This window comes from Asparagus officinalis, chromosome 7, assembly GCF_001876935.1.
Source record: "Asparagus officinalis chromosome 7, Aspof.V1, whole genome shotgun sequence".
Taxonomy (NCBI): Eukaryota; Viridiplantae; Streptophyta; class Magnoliopsida; order Asparagales; family Asparagaceae; genus Asparagus; species Asparagus officinalis.
The window spans coordinates 5,463,199-5,486,675 of record NC_033800.1 but is presented as its reverse complement, the minus strand read 5'-3'; the positions used below and the strand labels follow the sequence as shown (position 1 = coordinate 5,486,675).

The 23,477-nt window shown below is 37.0% G+C and overlaps 1 protein-coding gene across 1 annotated transcript; it reads right to left on the bottom strand.

Moving 5' to 3' along the window:
* LOC109846607 (protein ETHYLENE INSENSITIVE 3-like) lies at positions 894-1,733 on the bottom strand. The gene has a single exon (XM_020415854.1). The coding sequence runs from the start codon at positions 1,731-1,733 to the stop codon at positions 894-896; it is 840 nt and encodes a 279-aa protein (XP_020271443.1).

The following is a 23,477-nucleotide window of genomic DNA, read 5'->3' as shown; positions in this document are numbered from 1 at the left end:
TGGACACAACAAGTTAGGATATTTGGTTGCTTTGGTGTCGGCTCAGTTTTGAGAAAACTTCGCCGACGTGGAGAATTGTGAACGTCAGCAGGTGGTTTGGTTTCAATGCACGCGGTTTCAAAGTCTTGTGGGGACCACGTACGTGATACTCTCCTTTGGTGCAGTTCTCCTTTGGTGCATCGGTTCGTCTCCACGTAATATTCTGAAGGCCCACCCGATTTTGAAGTTTGCAGCTATATATAGCTTATTTTTTGTGAGAGATTGAGAGATTGTTTGAGGGTTTAGATTTGAGAGATTGTAAACCCTATTTGTATTCTTCCCTCTATTAGTAGATCTCCCCCTCCTTGCCCCGTGGACGTAGGCAGTTTGCCGAACCACGTAAAATTAGTTTGTTTGAGTTTGTGGCCATTGTAATAGTTTTTAGGATCCCTCGACGCGCAGTCCTAGAGCTGACGAGAGGAAGAGCAAATATCTCATTTTGATGGGATATTAGGCTTCAGATTCTTGTTCCCTTTGAGAAACAAGAATTCTTATCGATCTTTCTCACTTATTGTGCACCAGAAACTCTGCCGAAAATTCCGCTGCGCACAACACCCTCCACTATTTTTTTTGTAGTGGAGAGGATCTGAATCCCTGAACAAAGTGTCCCCCCCTATTAAAAACTAAGTTGAATAACCTTAATTAACACAAAATTTTGAAGAGTATAGCTAATAAAACTATAGTATTCAGCGCGTGGATGATGTCAGATAGTTATGAGTATTGGGTAGGAAAGGGATCCAAATTTATTTTCACTTCAGGAAACAGCTGAGCTTGACACAAAGTATACGTACACTTATTAGTCCCTTTTCATTTACTCTCTCAATTTCTTTTTCTTCTTCCCTCTCTCCTTGATCTCAAAAACCATAGTCCTCTATAAAGAAAGGAGAGGGAGCAGCGAACCCGCACCTCTCCCTACACTGTACTCGGCTCTGGTTAGTTTCCTCAGGCACCGCCATCGCAGGCTGTGGCTGATACACCAGTGAGTTATTCACTCCCACTCCCACTAAGTTGTAGTTAAAGTTAGATAAATTGTCAACCATACCGAAGCCCTGCAGCCTAGAGCTTTGATCGCAACTATTGAATTCAAGATTCATCATTGATGCCATATAGTCCTCGGACTGTTGTTTGTTTGCGTCCTCACCCGAATCTTGCAGCGATTTCACGTACATCTCCTCCTCCTTCGCCACGAAACCCATCCAGATCTTATTCTCTTTCGCGGACATCCTATGCTGCAGCCGCTTCGACTGCCTGATCACCGCGGCGATCCTGGACGTCTTGGGCATCAAGTGCTTTATCACGGCAGCGAGAATTCCCGCCTTCCAAGCCTTCTTCAAATCGTGGGGCTTCTTATACGGAACCGGACCCTGATCGGTCGGGAACCCAGATGGGGCCCACCAATCCTCCTCTGCAGTGGGCCACCACGGCGGCGGAGCCCCTTTCTTCAATGGGAACATTTTCTGCGGAGGATCACAGTATCGAATCAGTGCAGAAATCATAGATCCTAAAGTAGCGTCCGACAACTCCATCAACGACTTTGGTCCTGTGTCGTTATAATTTGTACTATCTTCGTTATAGTTTGAGTTGTATCTGGCTATTTGTTCAGGGCCGGCGCGTGAGAAGCAGACGGTCTCCTGCAGCCACCCGCGGAGGGCGGAGGGCGTCCGAGGACGCGGTGACGACGGAGCCGTTGTCATTGACGATGCCGTAGAAGAAGCCTTGGGCTTTGAAGCGGTCCATTACGTACAGGAAGAGCTTGAGGATTTTGTCTTCGGCTCGAAGCATTCGTTTTCTGCGCGAGTGTTTGGTCGGTCGAGGTTGGGATTGGTTCGGGGGCTCGGCGGCGGTCTTTTGTTGCTCTCTGGATTGCTTCAGTTTTTGTTGGAGGTGTTTGATCACGGTTCGCATTTGATCCTCGCTGAGGTTCTCTGCGTCGAGCATTTGTTGAACTGGGTCCATTCTTGTTTTGGGTCCTCCAAAATTAATTAAGGAAACAAATTGAATTGATATTTAGTATAATGTAGTTTCATGCATGTACGTGCGACTCACATTATTTATATGGTAATATTAGGATAGATTTTCAAATATTAATGCATTTAATTTGTTGGATGGGATAAGTATTTTATTTGCTTCTCGAAGTGTTGTTTGGCAGTAAAGATTCTAGGACTTCAAAAAAAATTATATTTACTCATATTTATACTAATTAGAAGAAGAAATTTATGCTAAGGATTGATTATAAGACTGGAAAATCTCTCTCTAGATTGTAAAAAAGAATATATATCTATAATAATAGACTTTATTTTTACAATATCGTACTATTCGGATAGTTTGGACAATTTCGGCGGAAGTAATTGAAGTCTACAAAATAGGTGATGATTAAGTTACATGAATTTTCGAATTCATGAGTGGACTAAATCTGATACTGGTAAAATAAGATATTATGAATTTATCGTTATTGAAAATGTCACCAAATTATAAACTATATATGCAAAGAGGCAAAAACGTTCGTACGCGTGTATCCGCATACGTGTAAATGAATGAATGCTTGGACCATAAATTTAAAAAATTAAGAGGGAAATACAAGGATTATATCTCATACAAAGTTTTTTTCTTAAAGGTATATACGTAAATAAGATATTATTAGTCATGCATCGTGATAGAGTTTTATCTTAAAACATTTATGGACAATGAAAATATAACAAATTTGAAATTCTCATATTACGGTTCATCAGTATAGACTGATGATGAAATGATGGAGAAATTGAGATGTACAAACCACGGAAGATATTTGTTCTTGGTATGAAAGAGCAAAAATTATCTGCGAAAAATTCGAAAACACTCATACCATGAGCCTAACCTTACTTTTAGATGTTGAGATTCGAAATTTTCTTCACAACAACTCGATATTGATCTTCACAAGCTTAAATGACATACTAGTCTTCTCTGCATTTATACATAGTATTCAACTAACTATGAAGTGTATATATAGTCTTCAACTAATTATGAAGTGTATCTTTTCTACTTGCTGAAAGGTCCACTAAACGTATAGTAAGATATAGTCCATCAATTTGGTTATATGCTGTTAGTGCTCAAGGCATATGAAAAGAAAGTTATCTGTTAAGTGTACGTTCAAGGTATGTGAAAAGAGAGAGTTGTGGTTGTAAAATTTTTTGCAATGTGAAGAATATGATCGTTATAATTATAGTACCTCTCAAAATATCCTTTTATAGTGAAGATTTTATTTCTTTAGAGAGATATAAAGTTAGAAGGAGACCTCTGGCGTAACGGTAAGAATTGTTGTCATGTAATACGGAGATCACGGGTTCGAGTTGTGAGAACAACATCTTATAAAAATTTGCAAGATATATAAGGCTGCAAGTTGTAAACCCAAAGCAGTTTGACCTCTACCAGTATTCGGATACGGATACAGATATTTCACTATAAAACTATATCCTGTCGGTTATAGATTTGTGTAACCATATCCATATCCTAACGGATACGGTTTCAGATACTTTCTCGAATACGGATATGATTTAGCACCCTTACTCTCATATGCATTCGACCTTGTTTGATCTGATTCAGTTCAAATCAATCCACATATGTCAACCTTGGTCAAATTAGTAAGCATGTTATCCATAGTAGGGTTGAGCAAGCTTCTACATGAACTTCAAACTAATGGAATGAATCCCTCCGTTATATATAAAGAAAAATTGGTGGAACTTTTTGTTGGAATAGTAATAATATGCTCTTGAACATCTAATATAAATTATGTAATATTTTTACAATATTAATAAATTTAATTGTTGCACATATAATTCGGGTATCATTTTCTATAACTGTTATATATCCTTAAAAATTATTTTGTTAGATCATGCATTATGATGTGTCACTTGCTTTGAGATGTGATCTAACTTAGAGATTTCTTAGACATGTGATTATCCTATAACTAGTAAAGAATAATTTTGTTATAACAAATTATTATGCATGACACCGACATGTGAGATGTGGTGGGTCTCAACCACAGGGAATGGGGATTTCTCGGGCGTATAGTATGTCATAAATACACACTATGATGTGTGTCGCAGTAGAACGCATTTGAATTCTCTAGGACGAGTCACCCAAGAGACGAGGAATTCAAATTGTTATATGGTCCTTTTGGCTTGATGATATTGTTATTTTCAATTTGATAATTTAGTATACTCTGATGTGATGGTTAAGCTTATTTATCAAGTGCTACGCAACCTAGAATGTTGGGTTGCTAAATTTAATTTAGAAAAATGATAGATATCTAGATAGGAACCAGTCTGCTCATTATGATGAGTTAATTTATTATGCATTCACATAAAGCTATTAAATTCTTGCCAGCAGGTGGTTTTGAAAATATTTTTTAAATTTTGTTTTCTTAAAAAATAAAATATTTTTATGTTTCAAAAAAAATTATTTATGTTTATAGAAATTACAATTTATACATGAGCAAATAGGTGAATTGTTCTACTTAAATAAGTTACCTAAAATAAATAATACTGGAGGGGACTGAATATAAGATATTATTTATGAATAATTAATCACATATTGTGGAAAAGCTTTTATGAATAGTTGGTCGGGTAGGAATTTAATTATTAAATTAAAATTATTAATTTGATTAATAATTGGTTTTCGATATAGGACCCAATTGGTCTCACTAATGCCATTAAAAGAGGTATACATATAATATAATTCTATTTCTAACCTTAATTATTATGGAAAGAGTATTCTATCTTTAATTATTATTTAAAGAATATTCTATCTTTAATTGTTATGGAAAAGAGTTTTGAACAACTAAAAATTGTTTAAACTTAAAATCTATAATGCAAGTCTAATTCTATAAATAGGGTTTAAATGTAACCTTATGAGAATAAGAAAATAACATAAAAGAAATAGAAATTTGAGAATTTATCTCTTAGTATTGCTCCTTTTCAGTGACGGGTGGATTTCAATTGGAGTCTTTTTCTCTTGAAGAAGATATTTCAAATTGATCTTAGGATAGATTATTAAAGAAATTCAAAAAGTATTTTAGTTTTTTTCTAATTTTTAATTAATTTTGATTAATAGTCATGATATGCATATTTTGCCTCATTATATATCATGTTTCCAACACTTTTTAATACACAAAAAAATTGATACGTGTCATATTATAAAGGCACAAAAAACAAACATGTGTTTTTGTCATAAGAACTCACATGCCTCTCTTTTTATTAGAAGATGACACGCGCACACCTAATCTTATACTCATCTATGAATTTCTCATCAAATTAAAACTATCCATAATCAAAAAATTCTAATAATCAAATATTTTGTAATTCTTATCAGATTATAGTTATCCATATTTTTTTAAAATCTTATAATCATATATTTTTGAAATTAAAGAAAAAGCTCATGTAGACAACCTATCTACATAAAATCATGGGTTAATTTAAATTTAAAAAATCTAACTATAGAGTGCGTCTGAGAAACCCCCTCAACTATTTTGATTTGAGAAACTATCTTAAGTTTGAGGATATTGTAGATAATCCTCTATTATGCTATAGAAATACGTGTTGATCAATATTTAACTAGCTGACACATGTCTCAAGCAGACTGCACCCTAAGCCCACTCAGATAGGTGTAGGCGTCAAAAATTTCCTATAAGTTACCACACACAGCTCAAGATGAAGAGAAGGCGATAATCATCATCATCTGAGTTAAAGAGGATCATCCGATGTTAAAGACCAACTAAGGAATGCACAAAAATATAAAATAACAACCAGGCATCACATAATTTTCAAAACAAGGAATTTGTCTTGGAATCTATGAGGTAACTCGTAGTTTTCACGACACAGATTGTGTCTCAGAAGCTATGAGGCAACTCATAGTTTCCGAGACACAGAATGTGTCTTAGAAACTATGGGGGAATTTTATACTTTCGTTAGTAGTTTTCTTGGGTTTTGTGTGGTCCACATGGCTTCATAACTACTAGGGATCGTGTGTGAATGTGGGACGACTATTACAAACATAAAATACATCCATAAATGCAAAGATAATGACATTAAAATGTGGAAAAATTGGTTACAAAACGGGCTGACGGACTTCCTTCTTCCGAGACACGGAACGTGTCTCGGAAATAGGGGGCTGACAAGTTAGTTTTGTTTCGATTTTTTTTTACCTTCAGTTACAGTTTCTATGGGTTATAAATACCTCCCTATCACATATATGCATTGGACCAAGCAGACTAAGGGAGGGAGAGAAAATACTTGAGTAATTTGGCGAATTTCGAGCAAGAGAGAAAGAGTCTTCATCAATTTCAAGCACTTTCAAGAGCATTCAGCGTTTCCTGAGATCTAAGCTCTGACTTGATATTGAGAAGCGTGTTTTAACTTACCTTATTAAGATATCCACTTCTGTCCTTGTTTCTAAAACGAAATATCAACCTTAAGCCTTCTTCACGATTCAACTTGGATCTATGATTCGGTCGTCCACGGGCTAACGCATCTCCGGCACAGACAAAGATCACACGTAAGCAACGGGTGATAAACATCCTCTGCGTGTATTTTTAGAGAGTGTATTTTTCTTATTTTCATTGTGTAAGAAATCTTGTAAAAAGACTAATTTTACTTTGAATCTGTAATCGATAAACATATAATGGATTCAGCAATGGAAATAACTTTCGACACAAAGACGCTAGCGATCACAGTAGGAGCCAATGGTCTTACTGTTGAGACCATCATGTCACAACCGATCAAGATTCCGGTTGAATCAACAGTTGAGTATGAATTCGACCAAGCAAAGTTCGAGGAATATCTCTCCTCACCCTCCTCAAGATCTTCCTCTTCTCACAAATATAGGAAGATTTCGTCCGTGAAGAAGGTATTTCAATCATCAATTTTAATGAAGGCTAAGCGTGATGACTCTCACTCAATTGTTGCTGATGCTTCCCCTCGCAACGTTGATCCGATGATTAACAATGCCGGAACTTCTGCTCACAATGACTCCTCTCCAATTAAGGAGTTGTTAAATGAAAATTCGCCAACTCTAACGAAGAGGGCTTGTCAGAGACAACGTCAGCGTCGTGCTCATCAGCTAGCTAAGGCTATGGAACAAGTTGACGGGGTTCGCTACTATGCGAACCTGGAGTTAAAGAGGCATCGAGTGATTCAGTTGCCTCAAAGACAAACCACCAACGTTTCTGCTAAGACATCGGCTGAGGAATGGGTCCAAGTCAAAAGAACCAACTCTTAAAGAACGGATCCAAAAGCATTGTGCAAACGCCGCTCGTGCCCGTGTCCTCACGCAGAAGACGCAAGAAATGAAGAGGGAAACAGTGGCCAAAGAACCACCAAAAGCCCGTAAAGTCTGGATTCCAAGATCCAAATCTGCGCGAAAATCAGACTTGGAGATTATTCCCTTCAACCAAGACACTAACCAGTGTCTCAGCTAAAGGCAAGTCCCCGCGGCTACTTCGTCAACTCTGTCACTGTCTGTTCCTCATCCGTCTACTGTGACCACATTTGCTACTCCACCAGTGAAGCCTTGGGTTAGTCTTGACTTATCAAAGTTCAAAATCACAATGGCGTATCGCCTTAGTCCTTTACGCGAGGATCGAGGCAAAGCTCCAGTCAAAAATGCTTGGGTCAGGTGAACAAATCCCAAGTGACTCTTCAAGCTGGGGGTCATACACATCCTCACACCAAGTTAAAAAATGATCTTAAGTTGGGAAAACTCTGATTTCCACCCACTTGGGGGGTTCGTATTAAAACTCAGGAGCCCGTTAAGACTCCACACTCGCATGGGGGTGGTCCTAAACATACGACTCCTGATATGACCTTGGATCGCTTAAAGGAAATAACAAATCATCTTGAGAATGTCAACAATGCCCAATCACACCAACAATCGATAGGTTGCTCTGGTCCTCATACCGATGAGTTGTACTATCAGACTGGGGCGTGAATAAATCCCGAAAGAGGACTGTTCGAGAAACAAGCCCTTATTGCTCATGTGAAAGGCTCATCAGAGCGGTATTGTCTAAATATAGCAGCTCCAAAGCCACCCCACCAAGGGTTTCTGTATTTTAAAGACTTTCCACCAAAGCATCAAAGCCCAAACCGAAGCGTTTCTGAAAGAAAAGATCAGCCATTCAAGATGATGAACTCCCAGAAGCCACCATCAATATGGCAGATAGAGAAAAATGACATTCGACAAACTCTAACCCTGATTTTTCTCCAAGAGGAAGAGTTGATTAGAGGCTCTCTCAAAGAATATCACGGCTACATCTAAGAGCCACTAGACGCAGAGATTACAGAAGAATGCACGAAGGGTTGTCTTCAGATGAGGAGCTCTCAGATACTTGTTCCGCAGTCGCCTCCGATGACACAATGTTCAGTGTAGGATAGGCTAGGGAGGCATTTATCATCACACCTGACCAGTTAGCTCAAATGTTGCAAGAAGCTTTGGCTAAGTAGCGAGAAGAAATAAGAGCTGAGATGAGAACAGTGATAGAATTGACTATGCAACAGATAAGAGAATTGCAGACTCAATAACCTCATCAACAACCTGAGCCTAGTCAGTGGGCTGAGCCTAGTCAACGTAATATCGCACATGTTCAAACAAATGTGATTGATAGCGACTCAGAAGTGGATGAGCACATTTTTACCGACACCCCTCCTAACAATAATAATGCTGGGGGTGGTCCAATTAAACCTCCTCAACATCCCCCAAAGAAAAATATGGGTGAGGACAAGAAAATGAAAGAGCTCGAGAAGAAAGTAAACGCCTTGATGTCGGCTTAAGAGGTGAAGAAGACGGGTATTCTCTGCCCATATCCGAGGGTATGGAAGTCAATTCCATACCCACCAATATTCAAACTGATTAACTTCACTCCATTTAACGGGAGAGATTCACCCACTGAACGCTTAATTTATTTCAAGTCTCATTTGGGTATGATCTCTAGAAATAAAGATTTGAAGGTCCAGTCATTCATTAGCACCCTTCGTGGGGCTGTTATCGATTGGTACCGACATCTCAAGCCTGGAAGCATTAACAGTTGGGGTGATATGGAAAACTTATTCCTCACCAATTTCTTCGATGATGACACTAAAGTGTCAATTAGAACATTGCTGGATAAGAAACAAAAAGATGGAGAGTCGGTTGAAAACTTTGTCAAACGTTTCTGGAATAAAGCAATAAACTGTCGAGACCTGGTCACGGAGGAGTTTATTCTCCAAACATGTCATAATAATCTCTCTTTAGATGTTCTAGAAGCCATGGGGGTCATCCCTTCTAAGACTCGGAAAGAATTGAAAATACATGGTGAACAGGCTGAATGCTTTCTCAAGAGAAAGAAGCTTGAGAGGGGTCAGTCGGTAGCCAATCCTCAAAAACAGAATTTTAATCCTCGAGGCAAAGGAAAGGCACCCGCAACTACCATTGATGCTCACCAAACATCACAACAACAGCTACAACAGCAGTCACCGTAGCAGTCGACATTTCAATTGTAGCATCAAGCACATCAATCTCCAAGGCAGCCAAAGACTTTAGAACCTAGATTTTCGAATGAATATTCCTTCAAGGAGGATGAAGTGCCAGCTATCTTCAAGTACCTCTTCAATAATAACAAAATCAAGCTGCCACCAACCATGAATGAAGAGGAAGCTAAGAAAACTTCGGATCCGAAGTATTACGCTTATCATAGAAGGGTCCACCATCCTACTAAGGCTTGTTACGTTCTCAAAGATCGAATTCAAGCCTTGATCGATACTGGCATTATAACTTCGAAGCCCAAGGAAAAGAAAGTGGGTGCGAATACAGTGTTCATCAGTTTCAGTTCCGTCCCTCTATCGTGGTTCCAACCAGAGCCTATATCGAAGGTGGAGATGAAGGTAGTGAATGACGACCCTCATGGACAAAGTCAGAAGGGGCTCGTACCACATACCTAACCTAATGACGAAATTCTTTAGGTCCATCCAGATCTTCTTGGAGATTAATGTTGGCCTCTTTGTTTTGATGATGTTTAACGAACAATTTACTACTAATGTTGTTTGTCTAGTGTTTGTGGTTTTCTATTTATTGTAGACAAACAACGCGTTAGAGGATGGATGGAATAGAGCTTCAACGATCATATCCAATAGAAGTTGGCGGAATAGTAGAGTGAAGCAATGTACATTCAAGTTAAAGATACAAGTTTAAGCTTCTTCCATAAGTGTACCAAGTTAAGCTTATTGAAGATCAAGATCAAGCTTGGGCAATTTAGTTTAGGTTTTTATATTATGTGTGTTGGTACTCTAAGCTCAATCATATACACACATACACGTAAGCAATGTAATGAATAAGAACTCCCATTCAAATTCCCACCGTGTCTGTGCACTCAACACTCTCTCTGTTAAAGTCTGGACATAAAACCCGCCATTGGTCAAACCTTCTTACAGTTAGGACCACAGTCAAAATCCCCTCTTGATTCCCCCAATGAACGAGAGGTCCACAAATCAAGCGATCAAACCTTCCTACAGTTAGGATCGTCTTAAACCTTCCATTCGGTCAAACCTTTCTACAGTTAGGACCAAAACCAAAATCCCCTCTCGATTCCTCTAATGAACGAGAGGTCCACTTCCAAATCGAGCGATCAAACCTTCCTACAGTCAGGATCGTTTCAAATCTCCCAACATGGTCAAACCTTCTTACAGTTAGGACCACAGTCAAAATCCCCTCTCGATTCTCCCAATGAACGAGAGGTCCACAAATCAAGCGATCAAACCTTCCTACAGTTAGGATCGTCTTAAACCTTCCATTCGGTCAAACCTTTCTACAGTTAGGACCAAAACCAAAATCCCCTCTCGATTCCTCCAATGAACGAGAGGTCCACTTTCAAATCGAGCGATCAAACCTTCCTACAGTTAGGATCGTCTCAAACCTTCCACTTGGTCAAACCTTCCTACAGTTAGGACCAAAACCACGATTCATTCTCGATAAACGAGAAATTCATCTTTAGTTCGATAATCAAACCTTCCGACAGTTAGGGTTATCCGAATCTTTTCGATTCTCGGAGTGGAGATCCCACTCTCAGTCTCACCTAGTGTACCAAGTCAAGCTTATTGAAGATCAAGATTGCTTGGGTATATTAGTTTAGATTTATATTATGTGTGTTCAATACTTTAAGCTCAATCATATACACACATACACGTATTTGGTTTTATATATAGTTATATATATATATATAAGTTTTGATTTTCAAGTTTAAATATAAAACAAATACATATTTATATATATACATGTTTGTTTTCATATGGTTAAGTTGTTTTGGTTTAGTTATGTAGATATGAAACAATATATATCTTCATATACACTTTTGTTTGTTTCATATTCTATTGTATTTAGAAAAATATTGTGTTTATGGATTAAAGACTTGTTCACACTATTTTCATATCTCGTATAATGTCTACAAATCCATTCTAAAGTGTTTCCAAGTTGTTTGAACTCGTTTTTGGAAAAATCAAGCTTTTTTGTTCATGTACGTGCATGTGTCCGTGCATGTTTTTACAAAACTGATGCGTTTTCATAATTGGAAAATGCGATTTGAAAAAACTTCTTTATTTACATGTTTATCTTTATATATACAAATATTTTCCTAAGTTTTACTAATTTTGAAGTTGTTTTGTTATTTTCAATTGAATTTATAAAATCGAGTTTTTAGCAGTTTTTTCAGAAACTATATATCTGTGTTCAAATATTTATTTCTCTCAACTGAGAAGTGATATTTTATAAATTCTTTCTCTAATATGTTTATAACCTTAACTCAAAATTTCATGATTTTTGGAATTGATTTACTATTTTTAATTGATTTTACAAAGTTAGATACGTAAAATTCTAGCATCTGTCAAAATCTGGAAAAGTGCGGTCGACCGCCACGGTCGACCGTGCTACAGTGCGGTCGACTGCCACAGTCGACCGTCAGCAGTTCAGAGACTAGTTTTGTAGTTTTTCTTCTCGCGGTCGACCACCACAGTCGATCGTCAAAGTTACCGTTGCACAGTAACGGTAACTTGATGATTTTTGTTTTTAGTGGGTTTTTAGGGTTTTTGGGTTGTTTTCTTCTACCCTATATATACCCTTTTGCCATAACTATTTTCATCACCAAGAGAGAAATAAGTTTTAAAAGAGATTAAAAGTTTGTTTAATTAGTTTGTTTTAAGTTTGGGGTTTTAGTTTACAAAGGAGGAAGCTTGCGTTGTCAATTGAGGGATTCATCCGCTCTTTTGTGTTTATAGAGAAGTTTTTCTAACTCTTTTCTCTAGTAATTTTATTATTGATTTTCATATTCCACTTTTGGATCACTGTCATCCACAACTTTCTGAGTGTGGCAGCTGGATTCAGTTCTTTGACTGGACTCCGGGAGTTGAGGCCGCTGAGCTAGCAATTCTCTCATTTGTTGGATAGCTAACTTCATTTCTGTCTTCACTTCAGCTCTAATTTCCTCACATTGTTTGGCTAGAGCTTCTTGAAGTATTTGAGCAAATTGATCAGAGGTAATCGTGAGTACTTCTCTAGTTTGTCCCGTGCTAGAGATTGTATCATCAGAAGCAATGGCTGAACAAGTGTCTGAGAATTCATCCCCCGAGGACATTCCTTCTTGCATTTTTTTGTAGTCTCTGCGTCTGATGGCTCCTAATTGGAGTCGAGACATCCTTTGAGCAATTCTTGGATTGACTTTTCCTCTAGGAGAAAAGTCGGGATTTGAGTCACTTGAATGCCGCTTAGACTTTCTTTTATCAGCCACGTTGATGGTGACTTCAAGAAATTCATCATCTTGGGCAGCTGATTTTCTCTTGCGGAAATGTCTTGGCTTGGGTTTCGACAACACAGAGACTTTTCGTGGGAAGGCTTCTCGTTTGAAACAGTCACATTCTGATAATGCTGCTTTAACGAGTCGCGCACAGGAACCTGAAAGGGGGAGGGACAACGAGCGTCAAAGCGCTAGCGAGCAACATCACAACTAACCCCAAGGGAATAAGGCTCGTTGTATAAGAAAATACAGTTAATATATAAGAGATCTAAAATCATTGACCTTACTAAAGAGGGTATACGATTCATCGGTATGATTGCCAAAAAATCGTATCGTTTGTTGGCATGACCTCCCAGGTATGACGATGTCTTTTGGTGAATGCGTCTTCTTCTGAGAGTGTAAAACCTTGTTGGCATTTTCAGGACAATTTATTGTTGCCTTTGAACGATCCAAGGTTATGTCAGGAGTCACACGTTTAGAACCACCCCTTTGCGGATGCGGTGTCTTAAAGGGCTCATGGGATTCGTTCACTGGACCCAAGCGTTCTTTAACTGGAGCTTGATCGTCAGATGAGGGACTGAAGCGATCCGCCATCGTGATCTTGGATATTAACAGGTCAGGACTGAACCGTGGTTTCCCTGGTGATGGAACATTTATGATTGTAGTAGACGGATCAGGAATGGACGTTGATGGGTCTGAAGGAAAACTCTTTGGAGCTTTTCTTTGACCGCGGCAGGGAAGATCGTCGCGGTCGCAAGACGTGTCGCGGCAGTGGAAACTACCGCGGTTGAAGGATTTGCTGCGACAGTGAAGACTGTCGCGGTCACAGGTTGGATTATGCAGACCCGATTTTAGTACGAGTTTGGATTTGTAGATCCATACTCTGTGATTCTTTGGTGCTTCCTTAGACACTGTTTCCTTCTTCCCTTCTTGTCTTTGTTGTAAAAGAGCACGGGCATGAACAGCGTTTGCACGACGTTTTTGTATACGTTCTTTGAGGGTTGAGCGAGCCCTTTTGACGAGTATCCATTCCTCCGTCGTGAATTGTGCAGAAACGTGAGTAGTTTGTCGTTGTGTTGAACAAACCACTTGTTGTTTCCTCGACTCTAAGTCCGCATAATAACGAACTCCGTCGGTTTGTTCAAATGCCTTAGTCATTTGGCGAGCACGGCGCTGACGCTGTCTCTGACGAGCCCTCTTCGTCAGTACCGGTGGGTTTTGATTCGATGACTCTTTAACTAGATAAGAGTCATTGTGAGTAGAGGTGTTGCGAGTAAAATCCTTAGCAACAATCCGGAAAGAGTCTTCATTTTGTGTCTTCTTTGGCATGTAGGTCTTCCTTAATTGTGAGATCCTCTTGTATTTACGAGACAATGAAGATCTTGAAGAGGATGATGAGAGATATTCCTCAAATTTGATTTGGTCGAATTCGTATTCGACCGTGGATTCAACTGGAATCTTGATCGGCTGCGACACGACGGTCTCGGCAGCGAGACCGTTGGCTCCCACTGTGGTCGCCAGCTTGTTTTCGTCAAAAGTTGGTTTCGCTGTGGAATTCATTATATCTTCGGTCGATTACAACAAATTCAAAAGAAATAGCCTTTTTATAAGACTTCTTTTACACAACAAAAGGAAAATTACAACTTTTTAGAAACAAACGCAGGATCGTTGTTTGGATCGCTGATTGCGTGGGATCTTTGCCTGTGCCGGGAGCGCTTTGACTCGTGGACCACCAAATCACAGATTCTGATTGAACCGTGAGGGGTTTAATGATTCTTCCTTCGTTTATCAAAGATCCTGTACAAATTCCTTCTCCTTCTCCTTCTGATGAATCTATTCAACAATCACTCCCCTCAGATGACCAAGAACCTGAACCCGAACCTGAGCCTGCTTTTGATAGATTTAGACCGGTTGCTCCCTTTCCAGATAGACTCAGGTCTAGGAAACACTCTCCTCAGGAGGAGAAAATCCTAGAGACATTCAAGCAGGTTAAGGTCAACATTCCTCTCTTAGATGTAATTGAACAAATTCCATCTTATGCTAAATTTTTAAAAGAATTGTGCACTAAGAAGAGGAGAATAAATGTTCCAAAGAAAGTCTTTTTAGCCGCCAATATCAGTGAAATGCTGTCAAATCCCATACCTTTGAAACGTAAAGATCCAGGTTCCCCCATCATTTCATGTATCATTGGTAATACTCACATTGATAAGGCGCTTTTAGACTTAGGGGCCAGTGTCAATTTGCTTCCATATTCAGTCTATCAGCAATTGGGTCTAGGTGTACTGAACCCAACCAAATGCACCTTACAGTTGGCTGATAGATCTGTCAAGGTCCCTATGGGTGAGTTAGAGGATGTTCTGATTAAGGTTGGAGATTTTATTTTTCCAGTAGATTTTGTAGTCTTGGAAACACAGCCTGTTTCCAATCCCAAAGGACAGACACCTGTCATCTTAGGACGACCGTTCTTAGCCACTTCTAATGCTCTCATCAACTGTAGAACTGGTCAAATGAAGCTGTCCTTTGGGAATTTGACTGCTGATCTTAACATTTTTAATCCAGGGGACCAACCAAATAATCAGCCTCTAGAAATAAATTACATTCAGGAAAGATCAGAAGAAGAAGAAGAAGAAGAAGAGTCTGATTTGAGTTTTGAGGAAATTTTTGAGGAAGAGTTAGAGTTTTTAGAAGAAGCAGATCAGGTCCTTGAGAATAATAAAACTGTGTTAAACATTTGTTGTTTTGAATTAAATTTTGAAGAACTCTTTCTTTATGAACTTAGATTCTTAAAGAATAATCAACAACCAAATTTTCAGAACTTCACAGAAGAATTGGTTGTTAGAAAACAAAACTTCACAGTACAAGAGTCTAAGTTCATTAAGAAATACAAAATGCATGACACCAATAATACCTACCTTACCTTGTTGCAAGAATTATTGAACACCCCGAAATGCTTAAAAATTCACATTATTGATTATATCATTCTGAATTTGTTTAAAATCCGGGGAAGAATTTTCAACAGTAAGGTAGGATTCAATGTAGAACAGGAACTCTTCATGTTGAATATTTCATTCTACATTGTTTATTTTGTTTATTTCAGAATAATAAAAAGAATTTATTCTTCTCTCATTTGAGAGTTTCTTGTTCAGTTGTTAAAAAAAAGAAAAAAAAGAGAAAAGGAAAAAAAGAAAAAAAAATAAATTTTTTGATTTCATCCTCCTCAGACCAAAGGTAATTGCAGATTTTTATCAGCCAACCAAATGTAAGTGCTTCACTTCTTATCTGTTTTACTTTATGCATCATAGAGTTTGCATTGAGGACAATGCAAAATTTGGGTGTGGGGGTAGGAATTAGTTATTTTTTCTTTTTATTTTACATTTTAGTTACATTTTTGTTTTTTCCCTTTTTCTTAATTTTTTTTTAAAAATATTATCACTTGCCAAATTGGTAGAGTTATGTAATAATTGATTTATTTGATAAATTTGAAATTTTCTAATCTCTAGTTGGTTATTTACTTAAGTTCACCTTTTATGATAACTCTAAATAAATTTCTTAAGAAATGATTTTCAAAGTAGTATACTTTACTTAAGTCTTAACTTGGACTTTTATTTAAAATAATAAAATTTTTGCATGCTTAACTTAGAGTTGAAAATAATTTTTCAAAGTGTCTTGATTTACATATTTTTCAAAATATATATACATATACAAAAAAAAATTGCAAAAGAAGAGTGCGAAAAATGGGTACAAAAAAAAAACTCTTGAATTTGAGGTGATTCTATCTTATAAAGCCTAAGCTGACCGAGTAATTAAGCCCAATGAGTATTTCCATACTTAACGAGTAATTAAGCCCAATGAGTATTTCCATACTTAATGACCTAAGCCCATTTGGGTTGGGATCCATTGGCTCAAAACTCGTTAAATGCTAAGCCCATTTGGGTTGGGATCCATTGGCTCAAAACTCGTTAAATGGTCACTTAGAAAGCCCGTTAAAGTAGAAAAAAATCACCAAGAAAGAAAGAGTTAAAAAAACTAATAAATATTTTATAATTGTATATATGGTCTTGGAAAATATTTTAAATCAAGAAACTTAAAAATTATTTAAAACAAAAAGTTAGCATGTTCTTTTCAAAACTTTTAAATTAAATTTCTAAGTTTGGCTTGATTTTGTATTGCTACAATGAGAAGATTTTCTTAAAAATATACCTTAGAGTTATATATAAATGTTTTCTTGAGTGATAACTGACTCTAATTAAATTATCTAAAAGTTATCAAGTGAATTTAGTTATTTACTGACTTCTTTAATTTGGCAAGTTGACCGAATTTTGTGGGTATATTCACTGCAAACCCTCACGAGACTACAACTCGTCCACTAGGGTAACCTAGGGGTTTAAAGGCTTGTTGTATGCGCTAAATACAACCGCGATTCCTACGAAAGTGAGTTAGGATTTTCTTTTTATTTTCTTTGCTAGAGGACTAGCAAAAGTTTAGGTGTGGGGGTATTTAATAATCACATTTTATTACAATTTTATACCCTTATTATCTATTTTATATGAATAAATATATCACTAATAATTGCTTTTATTTTTAATTACAGGTTAATGAAGAATAAATCTTAAAAATCCCATCTCTCAACAAAGACCCTTGAGTAAATGAAGAAATAAGGAAAAATTCAAGAAGCCAAATAAAGACCCTTGAGTAAATGAAGAAATAAGGAAAAATTCAAGAAGCCAAATGAAATACTTGAATTTTAAAAGCTTAAAAGCCCAAACAACCCAACATGTCCATGGCAGTTTCATCTTTATTCACAAGTGAATTTTCAAGGCCAAAGCCCATAAAAAATATTAAACCAAGGGAAGTTTGACCGAATTTGTTGCTGCTTGGACTTGGGTGCTGATTTTACAAGTGCTGGGCCGGACTTGATTGAAGCTCCATTTTGAAAATCAAATAGGAACTGGATAATGCTCTTGATTGAAGCTCCATTTTGAAAATCAAATAGGAACTGGATAATGCTGCAGCTAACAAAGAAGTAGACCAGACTGAAGAAGAATTGCTATGGGCCAAAAATTAAATGGAGAAAAGCACTTGAATGGGCCGAAACCAAATGGAGATGATTTTGAAAATCAAATGCTTTGATAATAAATCAAAAATCCAATATGAAAAGAAATCATATTCAAAATGGTTGGCCACAAAGAAACGACGATATCTCCTAATCCGGAAGGCGGAATTTAACATATAATATATGAAAATCGCCTATCTCGACGAGACGAAGCTATCCGTGAAATCAGAATTTGGAAATAGTGGGCATCGATGTCGGCATCGATGTGGGCATCGATGCTGGCATCGATACCTGCATCGATGCCTGCATCGATACCAGATTACTGTAGCGCGCGTCAATGGCTGATTTTGCTTGTCTTGGGGCTCAAGTTTGATCCAATGGCTCTCATTCACTGATGTTTACTATAAATAGGGGTAGAGAGTGAGGGGTTAGAGGTGTGAAAATTTTTGTAACTCCTTTTGGAGAGGAGGGCTACTCTTAATTGAGAAGGCCTTCCAAAATTGTAACTTTTGTTGCAATTAATAATAATAATTTTTTCACCACTTTAAATTTTTCTCTTCTTCTCTTTGTTGGATGATGAAGATGAAGATGAAGATGAAGATGAAGATGGAGAATTATTTGAAGGTTTGCATTTTTTTCTTTTTCTTTTTTATTGCTTATTAGTTTAGATTTATTTCTATGCTTGTAGTTAGATTTTATTTTCTTGTTAAATAGCCAAGAGACTAGAACCCTCTTGCCTTAGATTTATTTTATGTTTATAGAGTAGATTTATTTTCGTGCATTTAATTCTTGTAATTTTATTTTGTAGTTTAGATTTTGTAATTTATTTTGTAGTTAGATTTTAATTTCTTACACTATTCACCTTGAGGCTAGAACCCTCTTGGGTTTAGTTTTTCTTTTTGTTTATTTTTATTTTGTTTGATTCGCCTTTAGGCTAGAACCCTCTAGGGAATCACCATTTTCTAAGAAGTGGGTTCAATTTTAGATTACCCATATCTATAATTGAATCCACCATCTTTAATTTCTTACATTTTCTTTTATTCTTGAATTTTGTTCTTCATTCTTGATTTTTTTATTTTTGTTTCTTGATTTTATTCATTTTTCCTTCTCACCTTATTGATCATACTCATTCTTTTTCAAATCCACTCTCACTTACACTTTGCACCTATTCACACACCATTTTCACTCTCTCAATCTCTTCACAATCACATTCACTTATCACTCCTACTTGTCACGCATACAACATAAGAACCGATTTCATATTTTCTCCTACAAAACACCTTCCTCGTGGGATCGATATCTTAAATACTATAACTTGATACGGTTGTGCACTTGCAACCTTTTTGGTACATGTTTATGCCGCATCACCATACGACAAGTGTTCTCTGCGTGACTCCTTGTGTAGGTAGTGTGCCCGCCAGTTATTAAACCTCCCCTCCTATCTCTCTCTCCTGTCACAGTTTTGAGTCTTTAAGAAAAATTTTGTTGTGCACTTATTTTATGTATCTCATACAAATATTCATTTTCTTTTATGATAAAAGGTAACGATCATTGTGATAATATGATAGCAATTTGGAAAGAAACTTATCCTCTTTGTTTTTTATTTGTACTCAATTTACTATTAGTTGCCTAAATGTTGATATTTACAATATCTTTTCTCGTAGGTGAACAGTTTGAACAAACATGAGATTCTTTTAGATGATCATTATCCGAATCTTCACTGGCTTGAACCTGATTATAATCAAAGCTTATATATATTCATATGACGGTTGGTTCATGGTAGTAAGCACTAAACCTATAGCCTAGAACTAAAGCATATGCATGTATACAAGTTCATATTAAGAATTGTAGCTAAATGTTACTTTTTTGTTGTTTAATGTCATCGATGAAGACGGGAACAAAATTTGGACAAAGAGATCATATATCACCTATACAAAAGGTAAGCTTTTTTCCTCTTGAAATTTAAATATTCTATATGTAAACTAGCTAGCTCATATCATATATATACATATTTTAACAAATATTATCATGTAAGAAACCTTATTCCTCGGTTGAATTATGTACATGTACATACTAATAGATTTATATCATGTCCATTTTGTACTTCTTAATTTTTTTTCCTTGGTACACTGAAGCAATATCCTCTATGAAAATAATGGGTATCATATGTTATATGAGAGGATTATCTATTATACAATGATGTGGCATAAACTCGAACAAGTCAATAAAGGAGGAGATATAAACCCTTATAATCCTCTATAGCCTCAGTTTTTACGTGCTTATATATACAATTATATTTTGTTATTATTTGTAATTTTACTTTGATATCAGTGCATTGAGAAGATTCATATTTCTTTCCCTCCATTCAAAGAAACCTATGTTGACATTTTGTTGTAAAAGACTATACTCGAGCTCATGGGCACAAACCACTAATAATAGACCTGTGCTTCTATTCGAAGCCCTCAAAGTAGTACTCAACAACCTCAAGTGCTATGTTGTCAAGGCTGAAATGTGGACCCACAACCAAAATGGTAGCAAATTTTTTTCATGTTACTAACAAGTCAACTTGACTTTCAATCGATGGCCCAATAAGATTTTTTTAATATCAAGTACTCTTATACAATATCTTAAATGGTGGTTGTGGTTCACAACCTCTATAGTTTCGATGGGGCTCAGACACATTGAGAGACATTTGCATTGGCTTAGATTTGTTAGGAACTTTGAAAAGAGTTCAAGAGTGGGAGATGAGAAGTGTAGACCTCAAGCGACTGGTATGCATTGTTTTAGGAAGGAATATTGGGTGGTTATCATGACAGTTTAGGGTAGGCCAAGCTTCTCTATTTGTACTCCTACTGATATGCAACATGTCGTGATTCAAGCATTTATAATTCTTCATAAAAATGTTTATAATCCATTGGTGATACATGTTAGGTTTATGTTGGATCAAAGGTAACAATAATCTACAATTGTACAATACTATTGTCTTATTCGCTACCATCATAGAGCAAGTTCATCTATTTGAATAAATCAGAACTACAAAACTAAAAATTTGCTTGAAATTGACACAATTGACAAATAATATGTAATTAAGGATAATAAGTATCTCTAATTAGTTTTAAATCTTTATTTTTAGTTAACAAAACAAGTTCATAATATTAATATAAGATGAGTATTCATGTGTAAAGCACATGCATTATGCTAGTAATATATAAATTTGATTTATGTACTTTATAACTAGCACACGTATTACCACTTTTTCTGCAACCATCTTTTTCTACAATGCCACTTTGCTAAGCAAGTGTGGGATTTTATTCAGTTAAAGTTTGGCTTGGTTGCCTGCCTAATTATGGAGAGGGGAGCGAGCTCGAAGACCAAGGGAGAGGAGAGATCTCGAAGACCGATGAAGCCTAGGTATGTCCTACATCCCAACGTGGCATACGTACTTCTTCCCCACGCTGTCAGGTTGCTCACGATCTCGAGAAGGGTTATGTCATATCCAAAATCTTCAAATATCCTTCTCCTGTTCTCCCCAATGCGTCGGCAGCCATTCCAATGCGTTAGCCACGTCTCGATCAGTTTCCACGACCTTTTAGTTCTCTTTTCGATAATCGTCTTCTAACAAAAAGCCTCCAACTTTTTCCTCCTTCAGTTCTATGAAAAAAAGTTTAGGGTGTTCTAATCCTAAGAAAATTCCTGATCAAGGGTGGACTACAATTACAAGAAAGAAAAAAGGTCGTGCAATGGACAGCAAACATCTCTGATATCCATTTCCTTCGTATTACATGGATCCCAAGCAACCATGACGCTATTTTAATTTTGGAGATGATCGTCATTCGATCAAGTTTTGCCCTAAAGGGGCCTTTATCTGCTTCAAATGCCATGAAGAGGGTCATGTTGCCAAGTTTTGCATATCTCACCTTTGTCCTTAGGAGAAGAAGATAGATTTATCAGATTCATCTACTCTATGCAACAATGATAAGGTACTCACTACTTTCGTTGTTCTCACAGTTACGGAAGGTTCGCCATCTCTGGAGTTGATTAAGATCAAGTTGGCTTGGTTTTTTCAATGGCAAAGGTGGATTGGTAAGGTCATTCCTATTCGTGACAACACTTTTCTAGTCGAGTTCCCTTCGTTTTTCCAATTGTCAGAAGCTGTAGATGAAAAAAGTTCTAGACTTTGAACATTTTAAGGGTTGGTTAGCTCTATGGACTGAGAATATAGGAATGAAGATTGTTGATTCTGCATTTTATCAATGGATAAAAATTTAAAAATCTTCCCTTTCAGTTCTAGTCCATGGATATTTTTGAGAAGATTGTAGGTACGTTCGGTGAACTGGTAAGGGGATGCAAAAATATTAAAGACAAATTGAATGGCTAGAATGTTCATATTCTCATTAAGGTCAAGTGACCAGAGTGTATTCCACAACCGGTTGTCTGTTCCTATACTTCTCAAATCGATTCTTTCACTAGAGAAGTGAAGTTAGATATTACTCCGATTAGAGTCGGTCAATTGGGGTCTAAAGTCATTGGAAAACATTTAAGTGCAATGGAAGCCCAAGGAGACATTGTTCTTGATACACAATGGGTAGACCAAGTGACAATTCCAATGAAGACTTCGTCGGAGGGCGATCAAGGTCAAATCAGTGCAGCAACCATGTATAAAGACAGGGGTAATTTGGTAACCCCACCCATTTTGAAATTAGTGGAGTTTCAGGAATTTCCAAATAATCCTCCGCTTCCAAAGGAAATAATTCAAAATCCTTCCATAGATGTTATGGAGGAGGACTCTAAGGCCCAAAATCTGGGAGATTCCATAAATGACAGTTCAGATTCGATACCAGATTCTCTCAGAGATTTCCTGCTTGATTTAATCAAGCAAACTTGGAAGGGGCGCACTATTTATATTGAGCATTCAACCTAGAATAATTATCTTGGTGGGAAAGCAGACTCCTCAAATTCAAATTCATCAACTACTACGTTCCCGCCAAAATCCAATCAAACGCCAGCTATTCAGTCCACATCTTCTGTTCCTTCCAGGCTTCTCTCATCCACCAGTTTTAGTGACATCATCTCCCTCGATTAGGAAGACTATTTTCAGCCATAAGCACATGAGCTTATTAAGGCAATCTTCTTCTGCTAAGAAGGTGGTCCGCTCTTCTAAAAAAGGTACAAAGCCTCATTCCTCTGCTTCTTCTTCTACAGGTTTACCAATAAATTATTTAGCTAAGAATGTTATTGAAGATATTGCTGCCAATTATTGTATTACTTTATCTGATCAGTCTTTGGATAATTTAAAGACTAAGGAAGTAGAGACAAGCTGACGATTTTAGTAATTGGTTTAGTTAGAAGTTCATGGATGTGTTACTATCTTTATCGATATGAAATTCACAACTTTGAATGTCTGAGGTCTTAATGATCCATTCAAGAGATGTTTGGTCAAAGATTATCTCTCTCGTTCTGCTATTGACATTGTTGGTCTTCAGTAAAGTAAGTTTTCTAATCCTTCACCTAGAAAACTTTAGTCAATAGGTGGCAAGAAGCTCATACATTGGTGTCATCTTGATTCTACTGACTCTAGAGGTGGAGTTCTTATTGGGTGGT